The sequence below is a fragment of the Salvelinus fontinalis genome, chromosome 3 (assembly GCF_029448725.1).
Source record: "Salvelinus fontinalis isolate EN_2023a chromosome 3, ASM2944872v1, whole genome shotgun sequence".
In the NCBI taxonomy this organism is placed as follows: domain Eukaryota; kingdom Metazoa; phylum Chordata; class Actinopteri; order Salmoniformes; family Salmonidae; genus Salvelinus; species Salvelinus fontinalis.
In genome coordinates, this window is record NC_074667.1 from 48,510,767 (window position 1) to 48,537,832 (window position 27,066).

At 44.9% G+C, this 27,066-nt stretch overlaps 1 protein-coding gene across 2 annotated transcripts in view; it reads right to left on the bottom strand.

Moving 5' to 3' along the window:
* Positions 1–24,958, bottom strand: part of LOC129851029 (membrane-associated guanylate kinase, WW and PDZ domain-containing protein 1-like) — a 177,489-nt gene extending 152,531 nt beyond the window's left edge. For both annotated transcript variants that reach the window (XM_055917193.1, XM_055917192.1), the window contains exon 1: positions 24,165–24,958. In XM_055917193.1, coding sequence (XP_055773168.1) covers positions 24,165–24,462 — 298 coding nt within the window. In that variant the 5' untranslated portion in view covers positions 24,463–24,958. The remainder of the gene's footprint in view (positions 1–24,164) is intronic.
* Between the last annotated feature and the right edge of the window lie 2,108 nt (positions 24,959–27,066).

Consider the following 27,066-nt stretch of genomic DNA (forward strand, 5'->3'; position numbering starts at 1 on the left):
ATGACCTATACCCGTATGCCTCCTGTAAAACCTTATGATCCGTGAACCGTACATGATACCAACAACATCTTGGTGTCATACTCATTAGTGTGCTCTAAAATATGGAGTATGTGTATATTCAGAAGGAAAAAAATAACATTAATATATTCAACATAAAACATATTATTAATATCTCAAAAGTAACCTTTTGATTTACATTTTTTATTTATTTTTACATATTGTTTGGAACAAAATACTCTCCAAACACATCACATTTTAACGAAATGACGAAATAATACATTTTATACATAGACATTGAAATTATAGGTCATCAACCAATCACAGCCCTCCTGTAGGATTGCACATTCAGCAAATCACCAGCTGAGGCAGTACCCTTTGAGTCAATGTTCCAATTCACTGAGTTGGTGGCCCTCATAAAATGTACCATAACTATAAAAAGTACCAGAGAGCCCACTCTGGAAATGTGATGTACTTGTATAGTATATTGTTTAAAACAATGTCAAATTTTACAAAATCAAATAAGGTTTGAATGTTGAATAAATTAATATGTAAAATTGTATTTGTGAATGTTGTGATAGTCCATATTTTAGAGCACACCAATAGGAGCATACTGATACCAAGTTGGTGTCTGCATCATGTACAGTTCACAGATCATTGGGTCTTACAGGAGGCATAAAGCTCTAAAAAGGGCTTTAAAAATGGTCACTTTCATCAGGATTATTTCAAATTGTTTGTGTTAAAAATGTAAAAAGCATTTTAAACATCCTTCCCTCAATGAAATTTCTATGTGAGAATTGCAAGAACAATCTGAAATACGCTAATTATTTTCAGCCATGCTGGCATGGAATCTCTATGTAAAAAATAAAAAGAAGAAGAGACTGCCAGTACCACTACAGCTCTAAGAGACCGGGGGGAAATGAGATTTCTTCCTTAATTGATTAGAAGCCAGTCTCCAGCCCGAGGACAGGGAGTACCGTCCATCCGCCTGGATTCACCAGCAATCTCCCTCTTATTACCAATGACTCTTCAGCATATTAGCGAGCCTATTTTCTATGTAGTATTACACAAATTGGGGCAATATATCACAGGTATAGGAGCAGTCACCTGTTGCGTAGGTGCATTGTGGGGACTTCATTCGAGAGAGAGGTCCACATGAAAAAGCTTGCTGATCCTACACGTCGCTGCTCAGATGATGCGCTTGGCTAAGAGATCCAATTCTAAACCCTGATATCTAGATTCTATGACGTTTAACAATCAGTGAACGCTTCAGTATTAGTCTAAACAAATGTTGGGACTACTAGCAGAGCGCTCCTTACAGATGTAGAGAGCTTCCACCGGATCTGCTCTGAGCTCAGGGCTGGGACGGTGCTGGGAAGGGGCTGGGAAGCTATTGGAAGAAAGTTTTGTCAAGAAAAAAAAGAACTAACATTTTCAGGGGGGAGGTTAAAAATGTGGGCTACTCTGAATGCATGTCCATGTAAAAGAACACAAACATGTGAAGTTCATAGGAGCATTACAAATGTAGTGTCAAATTAAAGCTAAGAGTCTATTTTATATTATTTAAATTAGGGCATGTATACATTTTTCAAACATTTCCCATCCTAAAAATTTGGGAAAAGCAAAGGCTTTTATTTCTGGTCAAACAGATGGAATAGGGGTCTTAGAAAACAGAAAAACTCTTAAAATGGCATTAGAAATACAGTACCAGTCAAAGGTTGACACACCTTTGGTTTTTCTTTATTTTTACTATTTTCTATATTGTAGAATAATAGTGAAGACATCAAAACTATGAAATAACACATATTGAATCATGTAGTAACCCATAAAGTGTTAAACAAATCAAAATATATTTGAGCTTTTAGATTCTTCAAAGTAGCCACCCTTTGCCTTGATGACAGCTTTGTTATAGAGAAGATAGCCCTATTTGGTAAAATACCAAGTCCATATTATGGAAAGAAAAGCTCAGACATGAGCCATGAAGACATGAAGGTCAGTCAATCTGGAAAATGTCAAGAAATTTGAAAGTTTCTTCAAGTGCAGTCGCAAAAGTCATCAAGCGCTATGATGAAACTGACTCTCATGAGGACCGCTACAGATGGTAAGTTCATTAGAGTTACCAGCCTCAGAAATTGCAGCCCAAATAAATGCTTTACAGAGTTCAAGTAAGAGACACATCTCAACATCAACTGTTCAGAAGAGACTGCGTGAACCAGGCCATTATGGTTGAATTGCTGCAAAGAAACTACTACTAAAGACCACCAATAAGAAGACTTGCTTGGGCCAAGAAACACGAGCAATGGACATTAGACCGGTGGAAATCTGTCCTTTGGTCTGATGAGTCCAAATTTGAGATTTTTGGTTCCAACCGCCGTGTCTTTGTGAGACACAGAGTAGGTGAATGGATGATCTCTGCATGTGTGGTTCCCACCATGAAGCATGGAGGAGGAGGTGTGATGGTGCTTCGCTGGTGACACTGTCAGTGATTTATTTAGAATTCAAGGCACACATAACCAGCATGGCTACCACAGCATTCTGCAGCGATACGCTTTCCCATCTGGTTTGAGCTTAGTGGGACTATCATTTGTTTTTCAACAGGACAATGACCCAACACACCTCCAGGCTTTGTAACACCGTACCCAAACCGGCATCGAGCGTGCGCCATCGTGCGCAAATTGATTTTGTCCCCCACACCAAACGCAATCACGACACGCAGGTTCAAATATCAAAACGAACACTGAACCAATGATATTAACTTGGGGACAGGTCAAAAAGCATTAAACATTTATGGCAATTTAGCTAGCTAGCGTGCAGTTGCTAGCTAATGTGTCCTATTTAGCTAGCTTGCTGTTGCTAGCTAATTTGTCCTGGGATATAAACGTTGAGTTGTTATTTTATCTGAAATGCACAAGGTCCTCTACTCCGACAATTTATCCACACATACAACGGTCAATCGAATAATTTATAGTCATCTCTCCTCCTTCCAGGCTTTTTCTTCTTTGGACTTTATATGGCGATTGGCATCTAACGTTCATAGTTACCATGACGACTGAACAAATGCAGTTCATCTTTCAATCACCCACGTGGGCATAACCAATTAGGTATCTGCTTCTATAAACCAAATGAGGAAATGGGAGAGGCAGGATTGCACCGCGTTAGAACTGACTTCTATTTTAGCTCTTGGCAACGCAGACACTCGTTGGCGCACGCGAGCAGTGTGGGTGCAATAATTGAATAACATGCCTGTTTAAATTTATTTTGCAACGGTGTGGACAGCGTATAAGGGCTATTTGACCAAGAAGGAGAGTGATGGAGTGCTGCATCAGATGACCTGGCCTCGACAATCACCCGACCTCAACCCAATTGAGATGGTTTGGAATGAGTTGGACTGCAGCGTGAAGGAAAAGCAGCCAACAATTGCTCAGCATGTGTGTGTGTGTGTTGGGGGCGCGGGGAAGACCCCCTGCAGGCCCCACAGTTTGGGTACCACTGCTTTACTGTACTATACTCTACTGAACTCTACCGTGCAGTACTTTGTGTACCTATTGAGGATACATCACCATGACGGGAATGACATTCATAATTATGCATTTACATGTAGTACAGATCAGGGACCCATGATGAAATTCCATTAACACAATTTCGTTTCCAGATGTAAATCCACTTCACTTACTGTCGTAAGCAAATAACCAAAACAGATTTTTTTCAGAGTCAATGCCTCGTGTCATAGCTGACACCCCATTCTTTCTGCAGACATCGATGAATCTTAATTCGGAGTAGATATTTAACAGAAAACGTGTTGGAAAACGTAGACACAAACTGAGGGAGATTTTACAAAAATTCTAACTTTGCACCTACACAGTTCCTCCTGTAAATGTGTTTTTGTAAAATGATCAGAACATTTGTTTGAAGTAGTCCTTGTGCATAGAGTTGTATGGTTTGTTCATCTTTTAAAAAATCAGTTTTCTTTGGGGAGTCTCAGCTGGGGAGTTTATCTGAAAGTTAATTGAGACGGACAAGCCAAAGATGTGGAGAATCAGTTTGCGATGCCTTCTCCATCACAATCACTGTTAGCAGACACAGTATAGTAGTAGTGTCATCACTAATCCACACCATGAGAAGCAAAACCAAACCTAAAGAAAACATTTTACAGTCCCTGTAAAAACCTTTGGCTAACAGACAGCTGAAACCTGCAGGGAGAGAAATACAGCCATGTTCTGAGCAGGCAACTCCAGACCTCCTCCTCCCATACACAAATAAAGCCTTCCACTGCAGAGTGATAGAGATAATGAGTAGCGCTGTGTGTGTATGTGTGTGGGTCTGTGTGCGCACGCAGGCCTATGCTAGGAGTGGCAGTGTGGCAAATATTTAAGTGGTGATGGAATTCCAGAGCCAGCCAACAGATCCCCACTCTGTGCATGATCATTTCAACTAACACATAGCTAAAAACAAATCCCCACATTACAGAGTTCAGAATAGCATGCGATTGGTCACAAGCCTCAGCTTCACACAGTTTGTTAAATTCCGCTTGTCAGTCTCTCTGCTGGTTAGTCAGGGAGAAACTAAGAGCACAAATAAATGCATGCGAATGTGAACTCCTGTCATGGTCATAACATCATTGTTTCCATAGGGCTTTTGAAAGGGGTGTGTGTAGGGGTCCATAGGGGTATGTGTAGGGTGAGGTACTGTACTGTGAGGGAGGGAGGGAGGAGAGGGCTATTGCTCTCTTAGAGAGCACAGCAGAGAGTACAAGTAAGGCAATGTTTTCACCTAATTGTATATGTTTTTTTAGGAAGTGGGCAAAGAACCTTGAGAAAAACATTCATAGCCAAAGGCACCAAATATTCCCTTAGAAAGTAGGTGGCTGGTGTGTGTGGGAACACTGGCATGGGGAGGGGGGGGACATTGTGAAGGGGAGCTGTTTTCCTGGCGTGCCTGGCTGAGGGAGGAGAAGAGCAATTGATTGAAAGGGACAGAGTGAACAGCACATGTCACATCGGGGATGCCTTCAGCCCTGACCCATGGCATCTGCCCCATTCCTCCACTCCTATCAAGATTTGTCACGGAAGCAGACGTCCATCATCACTGCCAATCAGATCACAGCACTATCTGAGCTGCTGCTAACTATCTGGCCATGCTAGACAGGATAGAGGAACACAGCTTTCTAAAAAGTAGACCCAGATTGCTGCCGTTGGAAGGACCGTGAACAGACACACACAAATGGGAAATTGTATTTGTCACATGCACTGAAAACAACAGGTGATTGTAATGCTTACTTACAAGCCTTTTCCCAACAATGCATGATTAAAAAGTAAGAAAAAATTGCAAAAGAAAGAAAAGAAAATAGAAACAACAAAAACACCGTAACGAGGCTATACAGAAGGAGTACCGGTACCGAGTCACAACAAAAACACCGTAACGAGGCTATACAGAAGGAGTACCGGTACCGAGTCACAACAAAAACACCGTAACGAGGCTATACAGAAGGAGTACCGGTACCGAGTCACAACAAAAACACCGTAACGAGGCTATACAGAAGGAGTACCGGTACCGAGTCACAACAAAAACACCGTAACGAGGCTATACAGAAGGAGTACCGGTACCGAGTCACAACAAAAACACCGTAACGAGGCTATACAGAAGGAGTACCGGTACCGAGTCACAACAAAAACACCGTAACGAGGCTATACAGAAGGAGTACCGGTACCGAGTCACAACAAAAACACCGTAACGAGGCTATACAGAAGGAGTACCGGTACCGAGTCACAACAAAAACACCGTAACGAGGCTATACAGAAGGAGTACCGGTACCGAGTCAATGTGCAGGGGTGCGAGATAGTTGAGGTAATTGAGGTAATATGTACATGTAGGTAGCGGTAAAAGTAACTAGGAAATCAGGATAGATAGTGTGAAAGTGTGTCTATGTGTGAGTGTGTGTGACAACAATATGCATGTGTGTGTTTTGAGTGTGTGAGCATATGCAGTGTGTGTGTGTCTGTAGGTGTAGTATGTGTGTGTGAGTCCAGTGAGTGTGCATAGAGACAGCGCAAGAAGGTCAGTGCAAAACAAAAAGCGGGGTCAATGCAAATAGTCCGGGTAGCCATTTGATTAACTGTTCAGCAATCTTATGGCTTGGAGGTAGAAGCTGTTCAGTAACCTTTTGGTCCCAGACTTGGCTCTCCGGTATCACTTGTCATGCGGTAGCAGAGAGAACAGTCTATTACTTAGGTGGCTGGATTTTTAGGGGCCGTCCTCTGACACCGCCTGGTATAGAGGTCCTGGATGCCAGGTCTCTGACCTCCCCCATAGGCTTTCTCATCGTCGTCGGTGATCAGGCCTACCATCATTGTGTTGTCGGTAAACTTAATGATGATGTTGGAGTCATACGCGGCCACGCAGTCATGGGTGAACAGGGAATAAAGGATGGGACTAAGCACGCACCCCTGAGGGGTCCCCGTGTTGCCTACCCTCACCACCTGGGGCCTGTCAGTCAGGAAATCCATGATCCAGTTGCAGAAGGAGGTGTTCAGTCCCAGTGTCCTTAGCTTAGTGATGACTTGGAGGGCATTATGGTGTTGAACACTGAGGTGTAGTAAATGAACAGCATGCTCACATAGGTGTTCCTTTTGTCCAGGTAAGAAAGGGCAGTGTGAAGTGCAATAGAGATTGCATCATCTGTGGATCTGTTGTTGTGGTATGCAAACTGGAATGGGTCTAGGGTGTCTGGGATGACGGTATTGATGTGAGCCATGACCAGCCTTCAAAACATTTCATGGCTACAGATGTGAGTGCTACAGGGTGATAGTCATTTAGACAGGTTACATTAGTATTCTTGTGCACAGGGACTATGGTGGTCTGCATGAAACATAGTCCCACTCAAACTCTGAGCATTGCTCCAATGAGCTACAAGGTACCATGGTGATTATGCTAAAGAGGAGATCAGTGTGTGTCTACAGGGGTCCACCAGTACAACACCGGTGTGTTTTGTCAAACTAGACTTTTTTGCACATATTTACCCCTTATTTTTGGGGGCATAAAACTACCTCCATCATTAGTATGGGTTACCTTCAGACAGAGTCCTGTGACACTTGTGGGAGTCGTAGAGCAAAAAGGAGAACACCATCATGTTCATGAGAGTCTCCCCTTTCCATCGAGTGGTCATAATAGTTTGTACACCACAGACGTTTGTGAGAAGTCCGATTTTCAGGATGTCTCATGGTCTGACAAACACCGCTTTAGCTCGGCCACCTTCCACCGCAGATAGGAAAGGCCGACATAGGCGGATGCGGTGGATTGAGACGCCGCTAATGCAAAAAAAGATCTCTAGCTTAAACTGATGGATTTTAGAAATTGTTGTATTATGTTAATTAGATTGACGCACGTGTGCATCAATATACTTGAGGATTATTATTGAATTACATTTGGGTGGCGAGTAAATGTCAAATATGCTCTGAGAGCGTGCTAATACTTGATTTTGATAAACATATTAATGATCAAAACATTTCCTAGTCAAGTGAATTATGCAGAGACTCAGATTTTCACTTTAGAATGAATACCAAATACAATCCATTGATTTAAAAGTTTAACAAGCCATACAACTATGCACACAGACTACTTTTTACAATTTACACTGAAAATTCTCCAAAACACACTTACAGGAAGAACTGTGCAGATATAAAGGTACGAGAATAAAACTGATGCAGATTTCACCATAACTCTGTTATCAAACTTTATATCTGTATAGTTTTTCCAGTAAATGTGTTTTTGTAAAATTATCAGTAGAACTTGTTAAAAGTAGTCCTTGTGCATAGAGTTGTATGGTTTGTTAAACATCAGAATCAATGTTTTTTGTTTGGCATACATTTTAAAGTGAAAAATCAGAGTCTCAGCGTAATTCCGTTACTTGGGAATTACTTTCCACTTCTTCTGTAAAACACATGTTTGCATTCTGTTTCCTTTTGTCAACCCCCCTCCCCTCCATCGTGACAAACAAGTGTCAGTACTGACGGTACTTACTACAATGTCATGTGAAACTAATCCATAACTCCCATGAAGATCCATATAATTAGGGAGACATGTGGAGAAGGATTCAGCCAAGTCAGCCCAAGTTAGTTCACAGTGATCTACTATTCACACACACTCAGTTAACAAAGAGAGAGAAGAGAATACATTGAGAAAACGGAGGGGCAAAAGAAAAGATGAGGAGACAGAAGACAAAGCGAGAAGGTGGATTAAGAAAGAGAATGGGACAGCAATAAGCATACCAGAGCAGTGCCCAGGTGATTCCTCTGGTGTGTCCCGTGCCAGAACAAACACACGACCCCAGCGGGTGTGAAAGACTGCTGGCTATTGTGGAAAACACAACCATGTCTATATAATGCTCTTAAATCAGGACAGGCGTCCGTCCGTCCGTCCGTCCGTCCGTCCGTCTGTGTGTGTGATGGGAGGGCGAACAGCGGAATCTAATGAGATTTCTGTAATCAGACGCCAGAGCGTTGGGCTGGTCTAAGCGTAATTAAAAGGTGAGAGTGCTCAGGACCTCAGACTGGGGCGAAGGTTCACCTTCCAAAAAGACAACGACCTTAACCACACAGCCAAGACAACGCTGGAGTGGCTTCGGGACAAGTCTCTAAATGTCCTTGAGTGGCCCAGTCAGAGCCCAGACATAAACCCGATCGAACATCTACGGAGAGACCTGCAGCAACGCTCCCCATCCAACCTGACAGAGCTTGAGAAGAATGGGAGTAACTTCCCAAATACAGGTGTGCCAAGCTTGTAGCGTCATACCCAAGAAGACTCACGGCTTTAATCGCTGCCAAAGCTGCTTCAACAAAGTACTTAGTAAAGGGTCTGAATACTGAATACCTGTTTTTGCTTTGTTATTATGGGTTACTGTGTGTAGATTGTTGAGGGAAAAAAAACAATTTAATCAATTTTAGAATAAGGCTGTAAGCTAACAAAATGTTTAAAAAAGTATTGGGGTCTGAATACTTTCCGAAAGCACTGTACACAATCCATGTCTCAATTGTCTCTTAATTAAAGGCTTAAAAATTATTCTTTAAGCTGTCTCCTCCCCCTTCATCTACTCTGATTGAAGTTGATTTAACAGGTGCCATCAATAAGGGATCATAGCTTTCACCTGGTCAGTCTGTCATGGAAAGGTGTTTTGTACATTAAGTGAATTTCCCTATTCTTTGCTCAACAAACAGTTATCTTATTCCACCACTTGGCACTGTGCACATGCATGGTCATGGTTGTGCGTAAATTTACCCACACTCTCAACCAAACTTTCATACTGATAAATCTCACACTTTGCATTGAAATGATCAAACGCATGGTTTACGCAGAGATTTGTGCCAATGCATGATTGATCTTACGCCGATTAAGATAAGCATATTAAGGTGTTTATATGACTATTGCATAATCTGCCTACTGCCATAATCAGTTTAATATCAAATTATTACTGTGCATGTAAACGCACTCATTGCTGACGTCCATGCTGCCAAGACTAGAGAACGACCATATGGATTTTTTAAGGAAAGGGAAAGGGGATACCTAGTCAGATGCACAACTGAATGCAGGGCTGATGCCGATACTGATTTTTGGAGGTCAAAGATGGCTGACATTTTAGGCCAATATTCAATATCATTACATTTGAAAATGTGGATGACAAAATTTCCCAGAGACAGCCATGTATGGATTAATGCATCAATCTAAATAATAAAAACAATCCACCTACATAACAACATAATGGTAATAATTGTATTTGATTGGTAAATCTCTTGATAAACTGGGTAAATTAAGATGGCATAGGCCTACTCACAATACAGTTGAATGCATATTCAATAGGAGCGTGTGCATTGAGGGATTGGCCTTATTTTGGCCGATCAGTGGAGTGTATGGTGCTACAGATGACAATCTGTTTGCTTTCCATTTGGGACTTCTATTAGCGTACTGATCAACATTTGCATAGAAGCATGTCACACTTGTATGGAAGGTAATCATAAAATAATATCTATTCAATGCAAATGGGTCCAAAGTTACATGATTTGTGATCACGGATGCTCATGAAACAAGTATTTTTTCCGTGATCGGGAAAACATAGTTTTTTTCTGCTGTCAGGACTCATCTCTGAACAACTCAGCTGCCAGGATGAAATTCAAAACAACTCAATTAGCTAGTTCAGCTATCTGTCAAGAAATGGGCGGGTTGTAACTTGATCCTAGTACTACGAGTGAATAGCGAGACTGTAACTCCGCTCATTTTCACATCTCTCTGCATCGCTCATGGCACTTGGAGCTGTTTACTGCTACTATGAGAACTAGCTCAATGTCGATGACATGTTCTACCAAGCCATGAATGTGCATAATATCCAACAAGGAGAGCGAGGGTAGGCAAATAGATGAAACGATCATGCACATTTTGTCTGAATGACTCAAATCTGCCCATAGTTTGAGAAGTGAGAATGCACACACGCGCGCACTGATCTACAGCTTTCTCGGTCCATAAACTTGCAGGAAGGTTCTTAGGTAGCTAAACCTATTGCCCACCTTAATTTAGGCATTTTGAAACACTTCCTTCTTTCCCTATTACGACAGTCATCTAATGCAACTATCAATTGTAAATTTACAGATACAATTGTGGCTGGTCAGATCAGCACACCAGTAAATAGTTAACACCCCAAGTCAGATGGCTTGTTGCCAAAAATGGTGCATGTTCAAAAAAACAACATTAGCTAGCTACATCAGCTATTAGCTCATATCTAATATCTTAGCATCATGTTATGAGTGGCGGTTGGCATAGGAGCAGCTTTGCTATGTAAAGAGAAGGCCCAATAGCCGATAGACTACACAAGGCCAATAACAGCTGGATATCGTTCTCTAGTCAAGACTATTAACATCTACCTCAGCTCATATCAGTTGACTTCCTGGTAACAGTATGCCTGTTGGAGAGATGCTGTTGCTGCATCTCATAAGCGTAAACAAAAGCAGAACTGACAGAGGTCTTTACCATGTCAGCATGAGTCACCCTCTGCTCCCCTCGGCTCTAGGCATGAACATTATCAGATTTCTGCATGCTTTGGATGTGAAGAACACAACTTTGTATGGTCAAATGAACTGTCTGACGAACATTGTGTGCGATTGTAGAATGACTGTGGAATACAAGTCCCTTCTGATGTCACTGCTCAGTGGACAGATTTAATCAAATCTAGCATAGAGGTCAAAGGCTTCACAGTAAGCTCCCACCCAAACTCCTCAGCCATTAGACGCCATATACAATGTGGAACTGCAAACGACTGTGACTGTGAAATACCTCCCAGATATAGGATTATGCTGATATGACAGCCACATTGACAATGTGGGATGAAGCAGAGGCCTTATGAGTAGATTTGTCAAGTGATCCTATGGTTGGGATGTGGTAAAGAGAAGAGAAGCTAAGAAGAACTGGAAATAATATCTCAGAGCTCGAAAACTAAATCTCAGCCGCTCAACAAGACGTGTGTGACATCATCTTCAGACAGGAAATAAAGAGGAAAGGGGATGAGGATTGGAGGAATGCCAGCGTCTGTATCCTCCTTGAGGAATGACCACGGTGACGAAGAGGCTGTTGACAGGAGTTCTCAACATCATGTGTTCAGAATTAGAATGGATCTAAAATGGTTCTCAAGGGCACAATACATTCCATCCAGGCAGGCAGAAATAGTCTGGAGCACCGCTGAGAGCCCATTCACAATACGTTCCATCCAGGCAGGCAGAACGAGTCTGGAGCACCGCTGAGAGCCCATTCACAATACGTTACATCCAGGCAGGCAGAACGAGTCTGGAGCACAGCTGAGAGTCCATTCACAATACATTCCATCCAGGCAGGCAGAAAGAGTCTGGAGCACCGCTGAGAGCCCATTCACAATACGTTCCATCCAGGCAGGCAGAAAGAGTCTGGAGCACCACTGAGAGCCCATTCACAATACGTTCCATCCAGGCAGGCAGAACGAGTCTGGAGCACAGCTGAGAGTCCATTCACAATACATTCCATCCAGGCAGGCAGAACGAGCCTGGAGCACAGCTGATAGACCATTCACAATACATTCCATCCAGGCAGGCAGAAAGAGTCTGGAGCACCACTGAGAGCCCTTTTACAATACATTACATCCAGGCAGGCAGAACGAGTCTGGAGCACAGCTGAGAGTCCATTCACAATACATTCCATCCAGGCAGGCAGAACGAGCCTGGAGCACAGCTGATAGACCATTCACAATACATTCCATCCAGGCAGGCAGAAAGAGTCTGGAGCACAGCTGAGAGCCCTTTTACAATACATTACATCCAGGCAGGCAGAAAGAGTCTAGAGCACCGCTGAGAGCCCATTCACAATACGTTACATCCAGGCAGGCAGAAAGAGTCTGGAGCACCGCTGAGAGCCCATTCACAACACGTTACATCCAGGCAGGCAGAAAGAGTCTGGAGCACAGCTGAGAGCCCATTCACAATACGTTACATCCATCCATCCAGGCAGGCAGAAAGAGTCTGGAGCACCGCTGAGAGCCCATTCACAATACGTTACATCCAGGCAGGCAGAACGAGTCTGGAGCACAGCTGATAGACCATTCACTGTTTTCAACTTCCTTGGTAACTAACCTGGATCATTGATGAATGAGAACAATCACCATAGAAACCCAAGTATATGTTGACTACGTCACACTTTGTTATAGGTCTACACTCATACACCCACAATGAATCATACAGAAACTGAGCTGAATACAGGTCTGAGCTGAATGCTGAATACACTCCTTGGCCCTGGTCATTGACATTTCTGCATTCCGCCAAGGCCAGCAGTACCTGGAGAAATGGAACCTCCTCAGCGCCCTGAGAACCACAGGGCCAGAGCCGGAGCCCACCGCCATCCACTACAGTCTGCAGGGCTAATTAACAAGCCCTTCTCTCAGTCTGACAGCCAGGGTGTGTAAGGAAGACAACCTCCAGGGTAGCCATTCACATTCAACAGAGGCTCCAGTTGAGGTAATCAGTAGGAGAAAAGGACAACCGGCAACCTGAGAGAGACAGGAGAAAGAATGTGTTCCCCTTTAGTGGATTAATGAGGGTCGATTGTACATTTGTAGAGACAACAGTAGGGATAGGTACCAAAACCCGGTATTAAACGGGCCCTGGGGCTAAATTATGAACGACAGTAGTATCGATAAGCTCCGACGTTATCGGTTCGGCTTTCGGTACTGGAGAAATTAAGAAAATACATTTACTATTTATTATTGCTACATAAACGTTATCTTGCACATTTTATCTCACCAACCGTTTCTAATTTGCAATAAGGTGAAGACATTTGTCTATGATTTTCGCTATTCCCAATCCAGAAGAGAGATCTCTCTCGCACGCACATGCACACACAGCTCTTAATTAGTGACGATGGTGGAGAGAACTAAACATTCAAAGTGTGGTTACACTTCAGAGTCGATGCTGACAATGCTCGTTGCCACAAGTGCAACAAGACTTTTGCTTGTAAGGGCGGAAACACGAGCAATCTGTCCAAACATCTATGGAAAGTGCATCATGTACAGGCAGAGAAATGCAGTTTTCGACTGCCTAGCTCGTAGTTTATCTCTCGTTGCCCAATCCCCGTTAGGTATGTATACTAGCAGCCTGGAGCCCACACACAGAGTTAACTCAATTATGAGAACATGGGTTCATGATCAAAAGCAACCATTAGCCAGCTGATTGTTTAGCTGTGGGTGCGTTCAGAAATTCAATCACCCATTTAAAGATTTTGCTACATTTTTGTTAAAGTTGCAGCTACAATGAACCAACCCACTCCTCCCTCTAATACCGCTGGTCCAAGCCAAAGACAAGCCCAAAGCCCCTTCACACTGGCAGCTAGTGGGAGGATGACTGAGGAGAGGGTGAATGTGCCACCTAGCCGTGACCAAGGTCATAGTGAAAGGCCTACACCCCTTTGCAACTGTGAAGTCCAGGCTTCAGGTAACAGTCTGTCAGTATATATTGAGTTGGATTCATGTTTAGGATATAGTAGTATAAAAGGGTTGTATGTTAGTCCCATCACTCCACAATACACAACAACACAATAATTCAATAATGACAGTTTTCATGTGTTGAATGATCTTTTTTTACTGTAGGGAGATGAGCAAGGCACTCAACCCCAAATATACCCCTTCCTCTAGGAGTTACCTCAGTGACACATTCACATGTAGAAAAGGCCAATGTGATCACTGAGCTGAAGGACGTGCCAAAGCTATCTCATGGTTACAGTGCAGTACACAGGGCAGTGTAAAACAGAAGGTCCTCCACACCAGGGCAGTGTAAAACAGAAGGTCCTCCACACCAGGGCAGTGTATAAATCACAAACTGGCAAAGTAGCATTGGACTGTGAAAAGCAACCTGGACCGTCTGAAGGACGAGGACTTCCATAAGGCTGAGGAGTTTGTCCAGCTCATGAGAATCCTCTATACATCCACACTGTGTGTGTCATGTGTAACAAATGCCCCCCGTGGACAGATCAAACCCATCCTCCACAAACTGGAAGAGCACTTCACAGTGAAGCATGAAGATACAACATTTGTGGCAACCATCAAAGAGAAGGTGTGGGAGAACCTCTCTGTGCGCTATCGGGATGAGGACATTCAAGCCTTCCTGCATGAGGCCACAGCAATGGACCCCAGATTTAAAGGGAGGTCGGTGAGTGACGCCACCTGGGACAGACTGAGGAAGGCAACTGTCGAGGCCAATGTGACAGGAGCAACACCAGGGTTGTCCCGAGGAGCCGGAGCAGACAGACACAGAGCACCAGCAACAGGAGTCTGAAGGAGAGGAAAAGGAGGAGACAGTCCCTCCATTGAACAAAACAAGGAGTACCTTGGAGGGAGCTGTTCTCAGAGGAGGACAGGGAGTTGAGTTTGACGATCCAACAGGACACCTCACCATCAGCGAGCGTGTTTACCTAGAGGTCGAGCTCTACAAAGGCCTGCCTCCCATCCCCATCCCCATGGCTGAAGATCCCATGGCTGAAGATCCTAGACAAAAGCATTTCACGGACCATTCACTCCACTACTAAACGCTTCCACATGCAAAGACAAAGAGAGACATTCTCCACCTACCACCTATAGTTAATTCACTGCTATAAATCTAAACCACAGGGTCAGCTAGCTATACTCACATCACATTGTTAAAAAAAGGAAAACTCCTGCCTTCTGGATTTACAACCGAGTTCAAATCTGCTGAGCCTGCATCGTTCATCAGGCGAGCCACACATCATGTTGATGCAGATTAAAAAGCTTGAATGTAAATGAACTGAGTTCAGCTTTGCCTTTCCTTCTGACTGATCACAGGCTGTATAGCCCACTGACTGACTGTCTGACTGACTGTCTGATCACAGGCTGTATAGCCCACTGACTGACTGATCACAGGCTGTATAGCCCACTGACTGACTGATCACAGGCTGTATAGCCCACTGACTGTCTGATCACAGGCTGTATAGCCCACTGACTGACTGACTGACTGATCACAGGCTGTATAGCCCACTGACTGACTGACTGTCTGACTGACTGATCACAGGCTGTATAGCCCACTGACTGACTGACTGACTGACTGATCACAGGATGTATAGCCCACTGACTGACTGACTGACTGATCACAGGCTGTATAGCCCACTGACTGACTGACTGACTGACTGATCACAGGCTGTATAGCCCACTGACTGACTGACTGACTGACTGACTGATCACAGGCTGTATAGCCCACTGACTGACTGACTGACTGACTGACTGATCACAGGCTGTATAGCCCACTGACTGACTGACTAACTGATCACAGGCTGTATAGCCCACTGACTGACTGACTGACTGTCTGACTGACTGATCACAGGCTGTATAGCCCACTGACTGACTTTCTGACTGACTGACTGATCACAGGCTGTATAGCCCACTGACTGACTGACTGACTGTCTGACTGACTGACTGTCTGACTGATCACAGGCTGTATAGCCCACTGACTGACTGACTGACTGACTGACTGATGACAGGCTGTATAGCCCACTGACTGACTGACTGTCTGACTGACTGACTGACTGACTGATCACAGGCTGTATAGCCCACTGACTGACTGTCTGACTGTCTGACTGATCACAGGCTGTATAGCCCACTGACTGACTGACTGACTGTCTGACTGACTGACTGACTGACTGTCTGATCACAGGCTGTATAACCCACTGACTGACTGACTGTCTGACTGACTGATCACAGGCTGTATAGCCCACTGACTGACTGACTGTCTGTCTGACTGATCACAGGCTGTATAGCCCACTGACTGACTGACTGACTGACTGACTGACTGACTGACTGACTGACTGATCACAGGCTGTATAGCCCACTGACTGACTGACTGTCTGACTGACTGACTGATCACAGGCTGTATAGCCCACTGACTGACTGTCTGACTGACTGAATGATCACAGGCTGTATAGCCCACTGACTGACTGACTGACTGTCTGACTGATCACAGGCTGTATAGCCCACTGACTGACTGACTGACTGACTGAATGATCACAGGCTGTATAGCCCACTGACTGACTGACTGACTGATCACAGGCTGTATAGCCCACTGACTGACTGACTGACACTCTGACTGACTGACTGATCACAGGCTGTATAGCCCACTGATTGACTGACTGACTGACTGACTGATCACAGGCTGTATAGCCCACTGACTGACTGACTGACTGACTGACTGACTGACTGATCACAGGCTGTATAGCCCACTGACTGACTGATCACAGGCTGTATAGCCCACTGACTGACTGACTGACTGATCACAGGCTGTATAGCCCACTGACTGACTGACTGACTGACTGATCACAGGCTGTATAGCCCACTGACTGACTGACTGACTGACTGATCACAGGCTGTATAGCCCACTGACTGACTGACTGACTGACTGACTGATCACAGGCTGTATAGCCCACTGACTGACTGACTGACTGACTGACTGATCACAGGCTGTATAGCCCACTGACTGACTGACTGACTGATCACAGGCTGTATAGCCCACTGACTGACTGACTGTCTGACTGACTGATCACAGGCTGTATAGCCCACTGACTGACTGACTGACTGATCACAGGCTGTATAGCCCACTGACTGACTGACTGTCTGATCACAGGCTGTATAGCCCACTGACTGACTGACTGACTGACTGTCTGTCTGACTGATCACAGGCTGTATAGCCCACTGACTGACTGACTGTCTGACTGACTGACTGTCTGTCTGACTGATCACAGGCTGTATAGCCCACTGACTGACTGACTGACTGATCACAGGCTGTATAGCCCACTGACTGACTGACTGACTGATCACAGGCTGTATAGCCCACTGACTGACTGACTGACTGATCACAGGCTGTATAGCCCACTGACTGACTGACTTTCTGACTGACTGATCACAGGCTGTATAGCCCACTGACTGACTGACTGGCTGATCACAGGCTGTATAGCCCACTGACTGACTGACTGACTGATCACAGGCTGTATAGCCCACTGACTGACTGACTGTCTGATCACAGGCTGTATAGCCCACTGACTGACTGACTGTCTGACTGACTGACTGTCTGTCTGACTGATCACAGGCTGTATAGCCCACTGACTGACTGACTGACTGACTGATCACAGGCTGTATAGCCCACTGACTGACTGACTGACTGACTGATCACAGGCTGTATAGCCCACTGACTGACTGACTGACTGACTGACTGATCACAGGCTGTATAGCCCACTGACTGACTGACTGACTGATCACAGGCTGTATAGCCCACTGACTGACTGACTGGCTGATCACAGGCTGTATAGCCCACTGACTGACTGATCACAGGCTGTATAGCCCACTGACTGACTGACTGTCTGATTACAGGCTGTATAGCCCACTGACTGACTGACTGTCTGACTGACTGACTGTCTGTCTGACTGATCACAGGCTGTATAGCCCACTGACTGACTGACTGACTGACTGATCACAGGCTGTATAGCCCACTGACTGACTGACTGACTGACTGACTGATCACAGGCTGTATAGCCCACTGACTGACTGACTGACTGACTGACTGACTGATCACAGGCTGTATAGCCCACTGACTGACTGACTGACTGATCACAGGCTGTATAGCCCACTGACTGACTGACTGGCTGATCACAGGCTGTATAGCCCACTGACTGACTGACTGGCTGATCACAGGCTGTATAGCCCACTGACTGACTGACTGATCACAGGCTGTATAGCCCACTGACTGACTGACTGATCACAGGCTGTATAGCCCACTGACTGACTGACTGTCTGATCACAGGCTGTATAACCCACTGACTGACTGACTGTCTGACTGACTGATCACAGGCTGTATAGCCCACTGACTGACTGACTGTCTGACTGACTGACTGACTGATCACAGGCTGTATAGCCCACTGACTGACTGACTGACTGATCACAGGCTGTATAGCCCACTGACTGACTGACTGACTGACTGATCACAGGCTGTATAGCCCACTGACTGACTGACTGACTGACTGACTGACTGATCACAGGCTGTATAGCCCACTGACTGACTGACTGACTGATCACAGGCTGAATAGCCCACTGACAGACTGACTGACTGACTGACTGATCACAGGCTGTATAGCCCACTGACTGACTGACTGACTGACTGACTGACTGACTGATCACAGGCTGTATAGCCCACTGACTGACTGACTGACTGACTGACTGACTGACCTACTGACTGATCACAGGCTGTATAGCCCACTGACTGACTGACTGACTGACTGACTGACTGATTACAGGCTGTATAGCCCACTGACTGACTGACTGACTGATCACAGGCTGTATAGCCCACTGACTGACTGACTGACTGACTGATCACAGGCTGTATAGCCCACTGACTGACTGACTGACTGTCTGACTGAATGATCACAGGCTGTATAGCCCACTGACTGACTGACTGACTGATCACAGGCTGTATAGCCCACTGACTGACTGACTGACACTCTGACTGACTGACTGATCACAGGCTGTATAGCCCACTGATTGACTGACTGACTGACTGACTGATCACAGGCTGTATAGCCCACTGACTGACTGACTGACTGACTGACTGACTGACTGATCACAGGCTGTATAGCCCACTGACTGACTGATCACAGGCTGTATAGCCCACTGACTGACTGACTGACTGATCACAGGCTGTATAGCCCACTGACTGACTGACTGACTGACTGATCACAGGCTGTATAGCCCACTGACTGACTGATCACAGGCTGTATAGCCCACTGACTGACTGACTGACTGACTGACTGATCACAGGCTGTATAGCCCACTGACTGACTGACTGACTGACTGATCACAGGCTGTATAGCCCACTGACTGACTGACTGACTGATCACAGGCTGTATAGCCCACTGACTGACTGACTGTCTGACTGACTGATCACAGGCTGTATAGCCCACTGACTGACTGACTGACTGATCACAGGCTGTATAGCCCACTGGCTGACTGACTGTCTGACTGACTGACTGTCTGTCTGACTGATCACAGGCTGTATAGCCCACTGACTGACTGACTGACTGACTGATCACAGGCTGTATAGCCCACTGACTGACTGACTGACTGACTGACTGATCACAGGCTGTATAGCCCACTGACTGACTGACTGACTGACTGATCACAGGCTGTATAGCCCACTGACTGACTGACTGACTGATCACAGGCTGTATAGCCCACTGACTGACTGACTTTCTGACTGACTGATCACAGGCTGTATAGCCCACTGACTGACTGACTGGCTGATCACAGGCTGTATAGCCCACTGACTGACTGACTGACTGATCACAGGCTGTATAGCCCACTGACTGACTGACTGTCTGATCACAGGCTGTATAGCCCACTGACTGACTGACTGTCTGACTGACTGACTGTCTGTCTGACTGATCACAGGCTGTATAGCCCACTGACTGACTGACTGACTGACTGATCACAGGCTGTATAGCCCACTGACTGACTGACTGACTGACTGATCACAGGCTGTATAGCCCACTGACTGACTGACTGACTGACTGACTGACTGATCACAGGCTGTATAGCCCACTGACTGACTGACTGACTGATCACAGGCTGTATAGCCCACTGACTGACTGACTGGCTGATCACAGGCTGTATAGCCCACTGACTGACTGATCACAGGCTGTATAGCCCACTGACTGACTGACTGTCTGATCACAGGCTGTATAGCCCACTGACTGACTGACTGTCTGACTGACTGACTGTCTGTCTGACTGATCACAGGCTGTATAGCCCACTGACTGACTGACTGACTGACTGATCACAGGCTGTATAGCCCACTGACTGACTGACTGACTGATCACAGGCTGTATAGCCCACTGACTGACTGACTGACTGACTGACTGACTGATCACAGGCTGTATAGCCCACTGACTGACTGACTGACTGATCACAGGCTGTATAGCCCACTGACTGACTGACTGGCTGATCACAGGCTGTATAGCCCACTGACTGACTGACTGGCTGATCACAGGCTGTATAGCCCACTGACTGACTGACTGATCACAGGCTGTATAGCCCACTGACTGACTGACTGATCACAGGCTGTATAGCCCACTGACTGACTGACTGTCTGATCACAGGCTGTATAACCCACTGACTGACTGACTGTCTGACTGACTGATCACAGGCTGTATAGCCCACTGACTGACTGACTGTCTGACTGACTGACTGACTGACTGATCACAGGCTGTATAGCCCACTGACTGACTGACTGACTGATCACAGGCTGTATAGCCCACTGACTGACTGACTGACTGACTGATCACAGGCTGTATAGCCCACTGACTGACTGACTGACTGACTGACTGACTGATCACAGGCTGTATAGCCCACTGACTGACTGACTGACTGATCACAGGCTGTATAGCCCACTGACAGACTGACTGACTGACTGACTGATCACAGGCTGTATAGCCCACTGACTGACTGACTGACTGACTGACTGACTGACTGATCACAGGCTGTATAGCCCACTGACTGACTGACTGACTGACTGACTGACTGATCACAGGCTGTATAGCCCACTGACTGACTGACTGACTGACTGACTGACTGATTACAGGCTGTATAGCCCACTGACTGACTGACTGACTGACTGATCACAGGCTGTATAGCCCACTGACTGACTGACTGACTGACTGATCACAGGCTGTATAGCCCACTGACTGACTGACTGTCTGACTGACTGATCACAGGCTGTATAGCCCACTGACTGACTGACTGTCTGACTGACTGATCACATGCTGTATAGCCCACTGACTGACTGACTGTCTGACTGTCTGACTGATCACAGGCTGTATAGCCCACTGACTGACTGACTGTCTGACTGACTGACTGACTGACTGATCACAGGCTGTATAGCCCACTGACTGACTGACTGTCTGACTGACTGACTGATCACAGGCTGTATAGCCCACTGACTGACTGACTGTCTGATCACAGGCTGTATAGCCCACTGGCTGACTGACTGTCTGACTGACTGATCACAGGCTGTATAGCCCACTGACTGACTGACTGACTGACTGATCACAGGCTGTATAGCCCACTGACTGACTGACTGTCTGACTGACTGATCACAGGCTGAATAGCCCACTGACTGACTGACTGTCTGACTGATCACAGGCTGTATAGCCCACTGACTGACTGACTGATCACAGGCTGCATAGCCCACTGACTGACTGACTGATCACAGGCTGTATAGCCCACTGACTCACTGACTGACTGACTGCAAGCTAAGTCTGGGTGTCTGAGACAGGGTCAGCCAGCCCAGTGTAGTGATTAAAATGCATCACATGGAGTTACCCAGCACTGTGCTCTGACATGATCCAGACACTAGATACCTCCTCCCTGACCCCGTTTTTCATGCTGCATGGTCAGATTTGCCTGGTCTGCACAGCCCAAGCCCCATGGAGCGCCACACACTGATCATACAGTAAACACACACAAGGACATGCTCAATAACACATGCATGCATTCACTCTGGGAGCCTTGGCACACAAATCCACTCCCATGGTAGCCTGTGTGTGTATGTGTTCATGGGAAGTGGGGGGTGTAGAGGAAATGTTGATAACTGTGTCATATGTACACCAGAGTAGAGCCACCCGCACATACAACTGTTATTTTTATCATAACATTGGACATAATGATAATAATCTAATCTGCAACCTATTTCCCTCAAATATAGTTTAGTGTTCAGACTGGATACCTCACAGCCTCAGACAAATTATTACATATTATTATTACATTGACATAGAAATGTCAATCAAAGACATGTCTCTCTTTGTGATATACAGCGGGAGTCCTGTAAAATATACACTGTATAGAGTGTGGGAATGCATTTCGAAATGTTGACCAATTAGATAATCAAGTTAACAATTTTCTCTGAACTACTGACTGTGTCAATACAGCAGCATGGTCTCATAATGGCATTTAGTACACAGTGGCAGCTCAGTGCCATGTGTGTGTACTGTAATCACTCCCACAACAATAGCACACAGAAACTGTTGTTATTAAAATGCCTCAATCAGCACTCAAACATGCTATGCCCGGCCTGTTCCCTGAACTCGAGTGATGATGCAGAAACCTTCACAACCTGATGGACAATAGCCTAATCAGCAGTCTTTTGCTTTTTCATTCTGTAAACTGTGTGAAAATGACAGACGCCTTGAACAAACTGAATATGGGCTAGATGGCCCTTTTGCCAAAAAAATATTTTTCCAATTAAGCCTGATTAGGGAGGAACATTCCCAGACAACATAAATTATTCAAACCTGAAACGGAATATGGTCATGTGAGTGTATCGCCATGGCATCCCCTCCGTCCCCCCCCCCCCCCTCCCCCTCCCTACCTCCAGACAGGATCTGGAAATGGGCCAGGTGGAGCACTGGGACTGGAGTGGGAGCTGATTGGCCAGATTCCTGATAATTTTCTCAAGTCATTTATGGACATGGGCAGGATTGTCAGTCTTCCGAATAGACAGAGGAGACTCACCATAACTAGAACCATGTGTTGAATTGGGATTTTGAGATATGGAACTGCCATGCTAATGTACAGATTTCCCATCAAGAGGCTCTTAATCTGTGCCAACAAAGTAGTCATATGTGCTCAGGATGTATAGAGCAAATATAAGTGGAAAAATAGTATGATTTTGCGAGATTTTTTATTTTTTTTTCTGTGATGTTTTTCTCTCTTTGGACAAACATTCAAAATCAGTCAGATCCCAGGGTAGCACTCCATCTCTGTGGCTCTGAGCATCCCTACAAGCCTGCAAGACACACTGGGTTCCGGTCACACTGGCTTAGTGTCAAACTATATTGCCATGCTGAGTCAAGTTGACCATGAATGGTTCCCACTGGCCAGAGCTGCTGTTTGTCTGCTGTTATTGTAAAATTCCACCCCAAAAACATTTTTGGTTGTAATTTCATTAGATCATTGTTGATATAGTCCCAAAATGTGTTGCATGTCAGCAATCAAGTTTAAGCTCTTTCAAATGACGTATGATGCAAATGAATGCTGTTGTCATCCTACTGCTGAGGTACGAGCAGAGAGGTTGGGATGTAGTCAACTATCAGTAAGTGTCTTAGGCCTAACGGGTACTCTACAGACCAAATATTATTTGACCCACAACATCTGTACTCTCCAATCATATAAAAGTAAAATGCTGAAACGCAAAGCTTGTGGGTGTTGCTATAAGGGGGAAGGGGCATTTCAACATCCATACATGATAGATACATAATTTAGTTTATTAGTCACATGCACAGGGATGCAGGGTACAGTGAAAAGTACAGTGAAAAATAACAATAATATATACACATTTACAACTGCAGCAATGATACATGTCCATTCGTGGTTGAGGACAACAGGGTCATACATTTTATGAGGATGTACATCTGACAGAACTCAAACTTTAAATGGGATTCTGAAAAGTTGAAAATGAATCAGGACATAATTATTGGATAACCTGTGTGTGCCTCATCAACTTTAATACATCACTTCATATGGATGAATGAAGCGCTATAGACGCTGCTGCTTCTGTGTCATCTCTTACCTTGTCTGACTGTTTTCAATCTGATGGGACCCTTGCAATTATTTATCACTGTCTGTACATCATACAGAGGCAATCCAGAGATCGATAGGTTCTCTACTTCCAATATCAACTCCCCCTCTGTTAATTTTCCATTTTTGTAAATAACGATATCCTCGTTAACTTGTCCGATGTAGGCGAACTCTCCGTTCTCTGCACCGCCCAGCAATGGCACATTCAAGTCACCCGGAGCGTCTTTGAGAACCGCGCACTCGTTAACTTTGGTGGTCCAGTGATTCTTCTTTTGGATCACTTTGGCCATGGTGAATATGCCAAACCAAACAGGTGGACTTGCCGACTAATAACAATATACACAACAAAACGAGTCTCAGAATGTAATATCAAAATCAGACGCCGCAAACTTTCTTTTTCTTTCCCTGAAGCATGAGTGCTGCTGTCAAAAGCTGCTCATTGTTCACACAAACAAAATCAAGCCATTCTCGTCTGATTGACCACTTCTATAGACGTCTTGAGCAGCTGCTCTTAATTTACAGCTATTGTTTTTCTCATCTTGTTAACATCTTTGCCGAGTAAACGCTGCCAGAGTCCCACAAACGTATAGTCTCCACTTGTCAAATCCTTTCTCAGTTCCCTTTTTATGAAACCACTTTAAATATTTCCCGTTAAAGATCAAAGCGATGAAGATTTTACTTTGAATAATAGGTTATTTGGTTGGTGGCACCACGACGGCTCCTTTAAACAGGTACAACGTTGTCGTGTGTTTTGTTACATTTCGTCCCACTCTGCGTGCTGTAGCGATCGGGATGTGCTGATAGTAAAATGAGCGCATGCGTCCTGTTTCACTCCGGAGTCCAGAGGGGAAGCCTAATGGCTACACCTATTACAAGGTCCTAATGCTCCCAACGGAAAAAGCAACATTTTAAACATATATTGTGGATGCATTTTAGGATATACAGTATTTTAAATATAACAATTTTGCCAAATACTGTATTATTTAAGCATTTTCATATGTATTTTTGATGCGTGACATATATAATAAATAAATGTATTTATTTTTAATACATGCATTTGTATAGAAATATATTATTTGGGCAATTCTTTATCTACTGAACAAAAATGTAAACGCAACATGCAACAATTTCAAAGATTTTACTTAGTTACAGTTCAAATAAGGAAATCAGTCAATTTAAATATATTTATTATGGCTTTCACATGACTGGGCAGGGGTGCAGCCATGGGTGGTCCTTTGAGTGTTTAGGCCCACCCAATTGCGGGCCAGGGCCAACCAATCAGAATTTGTTTTTCCACACAAAAGGGCTTAATTGCAGACAGAAATGCTCCTCAGCACGCCTCCCCCACCCACTCAGATGATCCCACAGGTGAAGAAGTCGAATGTGGAGGTCCTGAGCTGGCGTGGTTACACGTGGTCTGTGATTGTGAGGCCGGTTGGATGTACTGACAAATTCTCTAAAACGACGTTGGAGGCAGCTTATGGTAGAGAAATGAACATTAAATTATCTGGAACATTCTTGCTGTCAGCATACCAATTGCGTGCTCCCTCAAAACTTGAGACATCTGTGGCATTGTGTTGTGTGACAAAACCATTCATTTTAGAGTGGCCTTTTATTGTCCCCAGCACAAGTTAATGATCCTGTGTAATGATCATGCTGTTTAATCAGCTTCCTGTTAGGTGGATGGATTGTCTTGGCAAAGGAGAAAGGCTCACTAACAGGAAGGTAAACTAATTTGTCTACAAAATTTGAGAGAAATAAGCTTTTTGTGCATTTAGAAAATTTCTTGGATCTTTAATTTCAGCTCATGAAACATGGGAGCAACACTTTACATGTCGGTTTCTATTTTTGTTTAGTGTATGCTCGGAAAGTATTCAGACCCCTTCCCTTTTTTGCAAATGTTTTACGTTACAGCTTTTACGTTACATTTTTTTCTGCATCAATCTACACACAATACCCCATAATGACAAAGGAAAAACAGGTTTTTAAAAATGCTATGAAATGTATATAAAATGTAAAACAGAAATACCTTATTTACATAAGTATTCAGACACTTTTCTATGAGACTCGACATTAGCTTAGGTGCATCCTGTTTCCATTGGTCATCCTTGAGATGTTTCTACAACTTTATTGGAGTCCACCTGTGGTAAATTCAATTCATTGGACATGATTCGGAAAGGCACACACCTGTCTATATAAGGTCCCACAGTTGACAGTGCATGTCAGAGCAAAAAAAATAGTTTGGAACCACCAAGACTCTTCCTAGAGCTGGCCACCCGGCCAAACTGAGCAATCGGGGGTGAAGGGCCTTGGTCAGGGAGCTTACCAAGAACCCGATGGTCACTCCGACAGAGCTCCAGAGTTCCTCTTTGGAGATGGGAGAACCTTCCAGAAGGACAACCATCTCTGCAGCACTCCACCAATCAGGCCTTTATGGTAGAGTGGCCAGACGGATGCAACTTGTCAGTAAGAGGCACATGACAGCCCACTTGGAGTTTGCCAAAAGGCACCTAAAGGACTCTGAGCATGAGAAACAAGATTATATTTTCTGATGAAACCAAGATTGAACTCTTTGGCCTGAATGTCAAGCATTACGTCTGGAGGAAACATGGCAGGGTCGAGGGAAAGATAAACGGAGCAAAGTACAGAGAGATCCTTGATGAAAACCTGCTCCAGAGTGCTCAAGACCTCAGACTGGGGCAAAGGTTCACCTTCCAACAGGACAATGACCCTAAACACACAGCCAAGACAATGCAGGAGTGGCTTCAGGAAAAGTATCTGAATGTCCTTGAGTGGCCTAGCCAGAGCACAGACTTAAACCCGATCGAACATCTCTGCAGAGACCTTAAAATATCTGTGTAGCGACGCTCCCCATCCAGCCTGACAGAGCTTGA